The sequence below is a fragment of the Euprymna scolopes genome, chromosome 24 (assembly GCF_053919585.1).
Source record: "Euprymna scolopes isolate OS-2025 chromosome 24, ASM5391958v1, whole genome shotgun sequence".
Classification (NCBI taxonomy): domain Eukaryota; kingdom Metazoa; phylum Mollusca; class Cephalopoda; order Sepiida; family Sepiolidae; genus Euprymna; species Euprymna scolopes.
Genome location: NC_136505.1, coordinates 99,845,774 through 99,858,132, shown reverse-complemented (window position 1 = coordinate 99,858,132; position 12,359 = coordinate 99,845,774). Strand labels below are relative to the sequence as shown.

Here is a 12,359-nt window from a genome sequence, read left to right as displayed (position 1 = left end):
AAGGAAAAAAAAGGAAAAAAGGAATAAAAAGGAAAAGAAAAGGAAAAAAAAGGAAAAGAAAAGGAAAAAAAAGGAAAAGAAAAGGGAAAAAGGAAAAGAAAAGGGAAAAAAGGAAAAGAAAAGGGAAAAAAGGAAAAAAAAAGGAAAAGGAAAAAAAAGGAAAAGAAAAGGAAAAAAAGGAAAAGAAAAGGAAAAAAAGGAAAAGAAAAGGGAAAAAAGGAAAAAAAAAAAAGGAAAAGGAAAAAAAAGGAAAAGGAAAAAAAAGGAAAAGGAAAAAAAGGAAAAGAAAAGGAAAAAAAGGAAAAGAAAAGGAAAAAAAGGAAAAGAAAAGGGAAAAAAGGAAAAGAAGAGGAAAAAAAGGAAAAGAAAAGGAAAAAAAGGAAAAGAAAAGGAAAAAAAGGAAAAGAAAAGGGAAAAAAGGCGAAGAAAAGAAAAGGGAAAAGGAAAAGAAAAGGAAAAAAAGGAAAAGAAAAGGAAAAAAAGGAAAAGAAAAGGAAAAAAAGGAAAAGAAAAGGAAAAAAAGGAAAAGAAAAGGAAAAAAAGGAAAAGAAAAGGAAAAAAGGAAAAGAAAAGGAAAAAAAGGAAAAGAAAAGGAAAAAAAGGAAAAGAAAAGGAAAAAAGGAAAAGAAAAGGAAAAAAAGGAAAAGAAAAGGGAAAAAAGGAAAAGAAAAGGGAAAAAAGGAAAAGAAAAGGGAAAAAAGGAAAAGAAAAGGGAAAAAAGGAAAAGAAAAGGAAAAAAAGGAAAAGAAAAGGAAAAAAAGGAAAAGAAAAGGGAAAAGGAAAAGAAAAGGGAAAAGGAAAAGAAAAGGGAAAAGGAAAAGAAAAGGGAAATGGAAAAGAAAAGGGAAATGGAAAAGAAAAGGGAAATGGAAAAGAAAAGGGAAAAGGAAAAGAAAAGGGAAAAAAGGAAAAGGGAAAAAAGGAAAAGGGAAAAAAGGAAAAGGGAAAAAAGGAAAAGGGAAAAAAGGAAAAGGGAAAAAAGGAAAAGGGAAAAAAAGGAAGAGGGAAAAAAAGGAAGAGGGAAAAAAAGGAAGAGGGAAAAAAAGGAAAAGGGAAAAAAGGAAAAGGGAAAAAAGGAAAAGGGAAAAAAAGAAAAGGGAAAAAAAGAAAAGGGAAAAAAGGAAAAGGGAAAAAAAGAAAAGGAAAAAAGAAAAGGGAAAAAAGGAAAGGGAAAAAAGGAAAGGGAAAAAAGGAAAGAAAAGGGAAAAAGGAAAGAAAAGGGAAAAAAAGAAAAGAAAAGGGGAAAAAAAGAAAAGGGAAAAAAGAAAAGAAAAGGGAAAAAAGGGAAAAAAGGAAAAGGGAAAAAAGGGAAAAAAGGGAAAAAAAGGAAAAGGGAAAAAAGGGAAAAAAAGGAAAAGGGAAAAAAGGGAAAAAAAGGGAAAAAAGGGAAAAAAGGGAAAAAAAGGAAAAGGGAAAAAAAGGAAAAAAAAGGAAAAAAAGGAAAAAAGAAAGAAAAAGAAACACCCCGCTTGAGAGCTCATTGTTCAAACTTTTCAGTTTAACATTTACATGATTTATATGATTTGAAAAAATACATTGAGGGCATTGCAAAGGATTCTCCAAAGTAGGTTGGTTCCCTCTACCATGCTAGAAAATTATTAACATCTGTATCTCTACAGACTCTAAAATAAAAAAGACTCCAATACGTTCCACACTATTGCCACAATGTTGCATCCCTATTCTCGTTTTACAAGTACTTTCATGAAATATGCTCCGATAAGCTCATAGCACTTGTGTCCCCTTAACGTACACAGCCCCGACTAATTTGACATGCAGCAAAACCTCCTCCGTCACTGTTAAGGAAAGTTTTCTACTCTAATAGTTTTCTTTTATTTGACCGATAGATTTGGGAATTCCCTCTCGCTTTCCTGTTTCCCTAACTGTACTAACCTGCAGAAGTTTAAATGTATTGTTGTAGGAAAACATGTCCCCCACTCGAGAACATTTTCGGCCCCCCACCCCAACAGTTTCCACGATTCCACGTGTTGACGTCTTTCACATTATTAACTAACAAGGTCGGGAGGGGGGGGGGAGTCACACACACACCAGGTTTTCAACTATAAAATATAAACCAAACACAAACTGGCACATCATTCTGCAAATATCAGCTGATCCTCTGGACGCTAACGTCTACTTTTACGTTTCTTGTCAAGGCCATGTTTGCCGGTTGACAGATCAATTCATTTCCTCATCTCAAATTCCTAACGATCTCTCGATCTTGTTCAAATCACAAACTCGCAACGCTCCTCAACTGTAACTCATCAACTGTCACAAACCCATCATTGTCTGTAAACCGTTCCTAACTGCCACAAAATTCAGTTACACCCGAAACTGCCAAAAAACATTTTTTTTTTTTTCACTTTCATCTCAAACAAGGCATATTGCCACTTGGACGTAAGAGGCTACTATTTGGCACCATACCAGTATGTAGAAGTCAAGGAAGCAGGTAGCAGGAAGGGAATTCCAAAGTCTAGCTGTTCGAGGAAAGAAGCAATTAAAAGTAGAAAGTTTTCTGGCATTTAGGACCTCAACAGTGAAGGGGTGTGATTTTGCGAGTTTGTCAGGGATATGTACATAACGAGGCACAAGTGCAATGATTTCATCAGAACACATTTCATTAAAATACTTGTAAAACGGAGATGCAACATTGCGGTGATGAGACAGGGGTTGGAGCTTAGTTGACAAAGTGGTTCTTGATATATTTACCCTTTGTATGTCTGGTCTTTTGCACGCCACACCTTGATCAACAATCCCATGTCAGCTTCCTTTTGTGTGCCTTGGTGAATAACTTCCTCCCCTTTGTTCTGTCGATAAACCCATTTACCCTTTCTTTTATTATATTTCTTTGCTTTCTCTCACACAAACACTTGGGGAGGGGGTGGATACATGGGTAATATCACAATCTGAACAGACATTTCACTGCTCAACAGTCCACATGTTCTCAAATAGTAGCTCCTCATGTCCAAATGAAAATATGCGTTATGCTTGTTTGGAAGTGAAACAGTAAGAGAGAGAGGTCTTGCAAAAATCTGATTTTGGTGAATAAAGGTTTGTAGAGTTTTAGAAAAATGCATTGCAGTATAAAATTTAAAAAAAAAAAAAAAAAAAAAAAAAAATTTAAAAAAAAATTAAAAAGAAAAAAATTTTTTTAAAATTGAAAAAAAAATTTTAAAAAAAAAATTTTTTAAAATGAAAAAAAAATGAAAAAAAATGAAAAAAAAATGAAAAAAAAAATGAAAAAAAATGAAAAAAAAAATGAAAAAAAATGAAAAAAAAAATGAAAAAAAAATGAAAAAAAAAATGAAAAAAAAATGAAAAAAAATGAAAAAAAAATGAAAAAAAAATGAAAAAAAATGAAAAAAAAACACAAGGTAATACAGAAGTAAATGATTCCAATGACTTACTTTTTTCAAAAGATTTGTTGGAACAGAATCAACTTTCGAATCTGTTAAGTCGGAAAGTGAATAGAATGTTGTCTTCAAAAAGATAGACGACAACCTGAAAATAAAACATGTAATAAAAAAAAAAAACATTACTTAAAAGAAATAAAAACATAAACTTGTTAGATTTTGTCTATATATTTTATAGACGCACTTTTACAAAATATATACACTATGAATACCGGAGTTTTGTACTCAACAAAGTTTTATTTATTTTACAAAATGATAAGCTTGTTCCTTCTCCTTGTCCGATTGTTTTGACTTTGTTTTTATATTTACATCACCCTACATTCCTTGATCCGAATTTAATTCTCTTAGTTTGATTCAAAATACTTTTAGCAATTTCAATCCAAAGTTAAATATTTCTCTCCGTTTCCTGGTCTTGATTCTTTGATCGGAATTTAGGGTTGATGTCATCATCAGCAATCCAATTTACAACTGATTTGCTCGCATACAATATTTTCCGGCATTATCCATTTACTATGCAACAAATTTAAATCCTTCTCTATTTTTTGCCTTTTCTGGAAATAGTTCAAGACAAGATGTGAAGCCACCTGATGTAAAGAGCTAACAAGAACGGAAAATAATTATTGCAAAGACAGGAGAGGCTTATTGATCTTCGTCTTGAAAAAGCCGAAGCTGAAGGTAGAAGGAAAACAGTCAGCAGGAAAAGAGTTTGACAAGTCTGCAGTTCTTTGAAAGAAGCTACTGGGACGGATAATTGTATGACCATGAGGTATTAAAACAGTAAATTGGTGGAGATAACTACACCAACAAGTCAAACAAGCCAAAACAAAAGAAGCAGGGAATAGATGAGATAATTCTGAAGAACACAGGTCATAAAAGTAGTTATAGAAAAGACTGAGACTAACATTACGTCTGTGTGAAATACGAAAATATGATGCTCGACTATTGTTTTATTTTCGATTTTTAAGCAGTTGTCAAGAGTCCTCATGCAATGTTTATGGCAGCCATGTTGTTCTTTCTTCTAACTGAATAGAATGGGCACTTGTGTTTTGAATAAAAAAAAATAAATAGATGGGTAACTAATCTTGCCTTTGGTAACAGTTATTTATTGTATATTTCTTTTTGGTTATAGTCAGCTAACATACTTCCAAACTTCCGGAGTGACTGCTACCGAAAACAGTGACAAGACAAATCAGTTCCTTTGCTTTCTTTCTCTCTCTCGCGTCTGTATCTTCGCTGTGTATGATATTACGTTTTTCCGATATATTTTTATACTTTCATTAACATATATTAACAAAGATCACAGTGTAGTATCTGTTTTGATTCTACACTTGACTTTTTCTGTCCTCAGTCAGTGGAGAAGAAATCCTTCATGACCAAGACAATTTTCATTTTTGTTCCTATCCAGAGTGCTCCTTTTGGCGAGCTGAATTTTCCCCACATTAAAAACCGACCTTGTGTCTAACTCTGCCTTCGTGGGGAGGCAAGTAAATCAGAAGATTATTTGAATTTATATAATTAAATATAGGAAAACTTACTTTTAAAATTTCAAAAAAATAAACTTATTTTTTAAATTTCATAAACATGTTTCTTTTAAAATTTCAAATAAAAACATTTTTGATTTTATTAAAAACACAAATAAAAACTAATTGTGTTATTTATGTATAACTTTGTTGATTTTTATTGTACACATTTTAATAATGTTCTTTTCTTATATTTTATTTGAATAAATCGCTTCACAATAGAAATACTGAAGAACAACAAAAGTGAAGGAACTGATTATTGCTTCCACTATGCCGGAAGTTAAGTATCTTAGTGGACTATTACCTTCTTTTTTTCACCCCATTTTTGTTTTGTTGACTATTGTTAAAAATTCGTGAGTGTTCTTTGCAGTCGTGATAGGACAAGTTCTTGCTGGTTTGGTATTTGCATATCCCCTTGTTTATGATGAATCCCTTTTTCAGGTGAAAATGCGAAAATTTATCTGAGTTAAAAAAAAAAACAAAAACAAAAAAAAAAACAATATATCTTAAGATTATAAGACATTTTTTGTTTTTTTTGTTTTTCTTTACTTGCCTAAGAATTTTGGTCACCTGTTTTTGGTGAGTATTTTGTTTTATTTTCGATTTTTAATCGATTATCAAGAGTCCTAACTGAACAAAATGGACTTGCATTTTGTTTTGTGTTTTTTAGGGAATTTTTTTTTTTTTTTTTTTTACTTACCTGAGAATTTTGGTCATCTGTTTTTGGTGAGAGCAGGGCATCGATTCCCAGAGAATATCGCAAAAGCTGCCTATTAGTTTTTCATTTTTAGGATGGCCTTCAAACTGGACTTGAGGAAAATAGTGTTGGCTGAGAGCGACATGGCTCAAGATTGTGCCCAAACTTATGATCTGTTCGTCTGACAACTTGTCATACTGAAAGAAAGAAAAAATATTTAAAAAAATACACATCTTAATAATTATAAAACTCTGTAGACTGTCTGGGCATCCTTGCTTGCATGAACCCTGCGTGTGTGTGTGTGTGTGCATATATATATATATATATATATATATATATATATATATCTCCACAGTCAAACAACATTGAAGCTCATATAACCCATGAAAGCCAACAAACTGGAAGTCCAAGACTCAAGTTTGGCCATCATTTGGGCTCATTAGTTGAACACATCTGCACTAAACCAGAATCTCTTACATGCGAGGAAAGCAATCTGCTACCTAAGCAACCGCGCCACATACAAGAAAGTCTATTAGCTAACAGATCAAGCAAACTGTGGCGGAATTCAACTGTGGAATGTACTTTTTGTCAAACAAGTGGTGCGATCATCCAACAACTGAGAAGCCGATGTCCAAGTAAGCTTTTTAGACTTGCTAGGTTGATATTATCCAACAAGCTAACCTAGAATGTTAGAGAGGATAGAATTATTGCCACAGTAAAAGAACGTTGGAATTAAATATATATGAGTGTATATGTGCAAATCAACTGTCATATATATACATAAGGAAGTCTTGAAATAAAGACGAAATGCTGATGAACACATAACTCGGTTTGTTCCTTTTTATTTCTTTATTTTGTCAGAATATACTTCCATTATTCTCATATACACATATATATATATATCACATTAAAACCTACATAAGATGCCTGCATGATTTTATCCCAAAGAATCATCAGTTTAAATGTCGTAACTAATGCATAAGTGTTTAAATGTCGTAACTAATGCATAAGTGTTTAAATGTCGTAACTAATGCATAAGTGTTTAAATGTCGTAACTAATGCATAAGTGTTTAAATGTCGTAACTAATGCATAAGTGTTTAAATGTCGTAACTAATGCATAAGTGTTTAAATGTCGTAACTAATGCATAAGTGTTTAAATGTTGTAACTAATGCATAAGTGTTTAAATGTCGTAACTAATGCATAAGTGTTTAAATGTCGTAACTAATGCATAAGTGTTTAAATGTCGTAACTAATGCATAAGTGTTTAAATGTCGTAACTAATGCATAAGTGTTTAAATGTCGTAACTAATGCACAAGTGTTTAAATGTCGTAACTAATGTACAAGTGTTTAAATGTCGTAAGTAATGCATAAGTGTTTAAATACCGTACTTATCTGATAGCTAAATGTTTTGGTTCTAGCTGATGGCACCCAAGTCATATTTCTTTTTTAAAACTTTTGAAATCACTACTATATATTGGGTACAATATAATAATCAATAGAGAATTGGTTCTATAATAACAGATATGAAATCTACATAAATTAAAATATATTTTAAGAGTCAAGGGTGTGAGTTCCATATAGAAACGTTGATTTAATTTGAATAAAATATTAGGAAAATAAACATATTTTACTTGTTTACAATTTCAAACAAGTAAAATATTTGTTTATTTTCCTAATATTACGTTGTGATTTGGCTTTCAAGCGCACTTGATGCGTATTTTATTTTATATTTAAGAGTATTTTATGACCTGGCAACACCGGGCAGCGTACTAGTAAAGTACTAAAATTGGTGTCTATATAGAATTGGTCACAAGTGAAAATCATATCAGGCAAAAATAGATAAGAGTGCAAATCCCATAAAGCAAGGGGAGATAAGTCAGTTTGTCACTTAACCAAGTAACCAAATACAATAAAACTGATTTTTATTTTTTTTATTCTTATTTTTTTTTTTAAGGAGAATAGAAAGTGGACTTTTTTTAGTTTGTCCTTTAGTCCTCATATATAATGAGCAGTGTTTCTGACAAAGGATGGGGAATTGCTGTTTTCTAGGTAGGAATCTATCCATCTAATACTTATTGTTGGTTATTTTTTTTTTTACCATAAAAGGGGCATTTTTTTTTAGCTCCTTACATAAAATGGTTTCATGCTTTGACTGTAGCGATTTCCATACACAAATTCTATCCAATAATTTTTTCATGGGGATATTTATTTTTGCATGATTTGTAAGTATATCAAATAGTTTTTACTTGGAATGTGATTTTCACTTGTGCCCCAAACTATATAAGATCCCTAAAAGTTTCTTTAAAATTAAATGTTCCACAATACGTCTTAATTTCTTTGTAAAAAAAATAAAATAAAATAAAATAAGTCAGCCATTTTCATTTTTTGTAATAGTTGAAAAAAAATTAAAAAAAAAAAAAAAAAATTTTAATAAATGAATTACTTTGTGGCCGTTTGAAATTTTAAAAGAATTGGGAAACATTTTGGTAAGCATTTACTGGGAATAATAAAAAGAAATAAAGTTATTTCCCTTGGACTGAAAGCAGCAGAATTATCGTCCTTGAGTAGAGCGAGTTGTCTTTAATAATCATTCTTAAAAGTTAACTTGTATTTTTTTTTTGTTTTTGTTTTTTTTAATGTAAATAGTTTTATTAAAAAATTTTGTAAATATATAAAAACAAAAAAAAACGCACTCTACATAAAAATAAAAAATCTTTGTGAGAAGATCAAACTGGTGTTGATCGAAAGCTGTTCTTTTCTTTTCTCGGTCGATTGGGATTCTTACTGTTTTGATCCAAAGTTTTAATAGAAATATGTTACTTTTATCCTGAATGAAGAATATGGAATACAACTGACTTTTCAGAACAAAACATGTTTTGCTAGTTTTAAAAGATGGTGGCTATGACCTTACCTCAAATGAAACCAGCCGCCACAAGCTAAAGAAGAAGGCCGGCAGCAATACAAGATGGACGCTTAAAGACTGCATGAACTGGAACGCCCACGTGTAATCCGGTCGTGGGAGAGAGTAAACAGCGAAGGCGGCCTGAGAAGCAGCATTCAGAAGAACTTCGACCACCTGAAATAATCATGGAAGAGCGGGAGGTTAGAAAAGAAAAAGAAAAAAAACGGTTAAATGTTGTTTACAGTCAAACATTACATCTCCACCTGCTAAACAAAGGGGTGACAAACCTATAGCACATTCTACAATTATAAGTGGCACACTGAATGATGATAAAACAAACAAAAAAAAATGAAAAAATATAGAAAAATAACCAATTTTAAGTACTAATATTAATTTTCAATGATTTTAGTGTACACTTATTCAAAGATCACATGTTCCCGACTGTAAGTACCCGATATGCTTGTAGAAAAAATTCCAAATAGAAAGATATTGAGGAAATGAATGCCAACATTAGAAGAGAGGTATAGAAAAGAAAAAAGGTCAGCGGTTGCTTACAGTCAAACATTACATCTTCAGCTGTTAAACAAAGGGTGACAAACCTATAGCACATGTGCTAACACTGGCACATTCTCCGATTATAAGTCATATAATGAATAATAATAAAACAGAAAAAAAATTGAAAACTGATTTAAAGAAGAAAGTACTCATTAATATTCAACGTTTCGTCTTTATTATAAGACTTCTTCTGGATGAATGAATTGAAGAAAATAAAATAACAGTACAATATTTGAGAATAAATTTGTTGTGAAAAGTAGGGCATTTTCTATTTCAATAAGAAAAAAAGTCGAAATACTTAAAATTATACTTGCTGTGAAAAAGATGACTTTGTTCTATTTCACAAGGAAAAAGTTGTTGGAAATTCAAGAAAAATAATTATAATGCTGTGAAGAGAGTAAGATTTATTTTAAACGTTTGATTTTAAGAAGAAAGTTGGTTGGTTGGTTGTTTTATGGCATATCAACCCTTTTCAGGTTATTTAATGCCGAATCTAGTTATTTTGAGGAACGATTTTTGATGGAGTATATTTGTTTTTTAAGTCGGATTCTATTTAACCCATAGTTGGGACCCTAACAGGTACTACCACTCCGGGTCAGAGTGGACCTGGGAGCAATGGTAATTAAAGGGTGGCTCCACACTCTCCTGCAAGGTGGGGCCTCACCATCGGATATAGTTTTAGGTCATATCCAGGACCCCGAGGTATGTATTCATGTTAATATTCAATGATTTTATCGTGTACAGTGATTCGAAGATATGACCAAAATTTTTCACCTTCTAAGCAATAAACTTATGAAATAAAAATGTCGCAGAAAGTAAAGTGTATCACGTTTTGATATGAAACAGTTTTAATTTTACACGATTGAATGTGTAACAACAGTATTATGGCCAAGTGGTTATCGGTGTGGACTAAAAACTTTGGTGTGCTAACGGGAATTTTATCATGACATCCAATGAAGATTATCCCATTGCACAACAACAAGGGAAAAAAAACGAAAGAATACCACGATAAACAAGTTTTTGTTTTTTTTAATACATTGGAAGGTAAATAGAGAAAGAAAGATATAGACAGTTTTATGTTCACCAATAACAGTGTCTGCCAAATTAGTCCCTCTGGCGGTTCTCAAAGAACTCCATTAACAATATTGTCAGGAGTAAGAATATAGGTGTAGTCAGGGCTTACTGCGTGTCAAAGAACTTAAATAAAAAACGTCAACACTTAATCCTTCTAAAAGAGGGTGTATGTAAATTACTTCCCTTGCGCCATTAACTTAAATGTTCTCATTTGAGAAAATTTCAATCCTCTTGGTTCTGTAATCCAAGAAAATAATCCAAATCTTCTGTGGTGTAATGTATTTCTATAGAAGATTTCTTGGTTCCTTTTGACGTGAATTCTAACGCCTCACTGGAGTTAGTATTCTTTTTTTACAAGACCAATTCTAGGCCTTAAAATAGTTCTTTCTTCCTCGGTGAAGAGGTCGTTGTAATTTCGTTTACAACTCTGATTTTTTTTAAACATTCTTTTCTGACTACTTCTGTGTCATCTTCCTTGATGAATCTCGATTGTAGAAAAAGAAACCAAACCGCTGGTTTCTCTTGTTTAAACTTGCGATTTTAACGTCTTTTCTCTTGACGCAGGATAGCGAGCCAACTTCTCTTGTTTAAACTTGGAACAAAATGGTGCACACATCTTTTACCAATCGAAAGGCACGCATTCAACACGTGATATAACAAGCAGTAGCAGCACACGAAACACCAAGAAAGGGGGAGGTAAAGAAGGGGAGGGAGAGAAAAGAAAAAAAGGTAGAAAATAACATTTCTACAGTGCCAAGTTCAAACCCAGTTCGGCATACAGAAACATTTTCACTTAGAAACGTTGACAACCTTCACGTAACTACCCGATATCTTTCTAGAAAGTATTCCTAATAGAAAGATATCGAGGAAACGAATGCCAACAATCATCATAAATAATGCTCAACAAGCAAAAAAAAAAAACAACAACAATCTTCTATTTAAAACCATTTTACATGCTGGCATGTATTGTTCGAATGGCTTTAAGAAACTGACTTCCAAACTAATCTATCTCTGGCCAGGTTTTTATTCATCCCTCTTTAATGACATCCTATGCAGTCATATCATCATGAATAATGCTCAACAAACAAAAAAGCAGCAACAGGGAAGTGACAGTGGCTCGATGGATAACGATACAAACTGATAACCAAGTTCAAATCCAGTTTGTTCAACAGAAACACTTTCACTTCGGAATTTTTCTTTTTTTTTTTTTATAAGGGAGTCACCACTTATCAAGGTGTAAAGGTCACAAGGTTAAGGGTTAATAAGTGTAAGGTGGTTACTGAGACAACAGCTTAGTAATCATTAATAGTGGAACTTGGGTAGAATTTGATTATTTAATTTTTAATTTAAGCGGGACATCAAGAACTTGTTTACATCGGACTTGAAGACAACCATGTTATAGTCAGCTGGGAAGTAGGCCATCAGAACAGAGTTCCACAGGCTGGCAATTCTAGGAAACAAACTTTGTTCATGGAATTTGCATTTAGACTTAGGCAGATAGAGAGTTGGGGAAACTTGATAGTGGTTGTAGCTAGACGAGTGCTTTTTTTTGTGAAAGTTTGGTAAAGAGGAATATAGATTGAAACTCAGGTGAACATTTGCCATGAAAATAACGACAGAGCAGAGACAAGGATGTTGGAAATTCACATGATCTCTCTTGTAAGTACCAGATGTTTTTCTTAAAAGAATTCTAACTAGAAAGATATCAGGGAAATGAATGCCAAGTGTGCAGTATTATTGAAAAGAAGCAAGATGACCGACCTTAGAGATAATGTCATCTACAGAATGCAGTTATCTCCCCCTGGTTTCAAGCATCTAAAACAGGTGTTTTCAAACTGTGGTCCACAGACCACAGGGGGCCCGCAAGAACAAAATAGGAGGTTCGTGGCCGGACAGCAAAGACTTTTTATATCAAAATTTTTCCTATAATCTGTAAATGTATGTACTTAACATTTTAATTTTGTAGTTAAATTTAAGCTCTTTCCTTTAATGGAACTCCATCAGTATCGCCAATTTTAAATTTCGTCTGATGGTTTTAATTTAATAAAATTTTTAATAATAAATTAATAAATGTGGTAAACTAAATCTATTTTGAACATTTATTTTTTTATTCTGGTTGTTGTTACTTATATCTATTACCATGTAACTAACGCACTAAAAATTCAAAATATGTATTTTTAACAAAATTTGTTTCTTTT

The 12,359-nt window shown here is 32.2% G+C and overlaps 1 protein-coding gene across 2 annotated transcripts in view; it reads right to left on the bottom strand.

Moving 5' to 3' along the window:
• Positions 1-12,359, bottom strand: part of LOC145246870 (Fanconi anemia group A protein-like) — a 160,133-nt gene that overhangs the window by 58,988 nt on the left and 88,786 nt on the right. For both annotated transcript variants that reach the window (XM_080108732.1, XM_080108733.1), the window contains exons 23-25: positions 8,542-8,706; positions 5,631-5,824; positions 3,405-3,498 (exon numbers count right to left, since the gene is read on the bottom strand). In XM_080108732.1, coding sequence (XP_079964858.1) covers positions 3,405-3,498; positions 5,631-5,824; positions 8,542-8,706 — 453 coding nt within the window. The remainder of the gene's footprint in view (positions 1-3,404; positions 3,499-5,630; positions 5,825-8,541; positions 8,707-12,359) is intronic.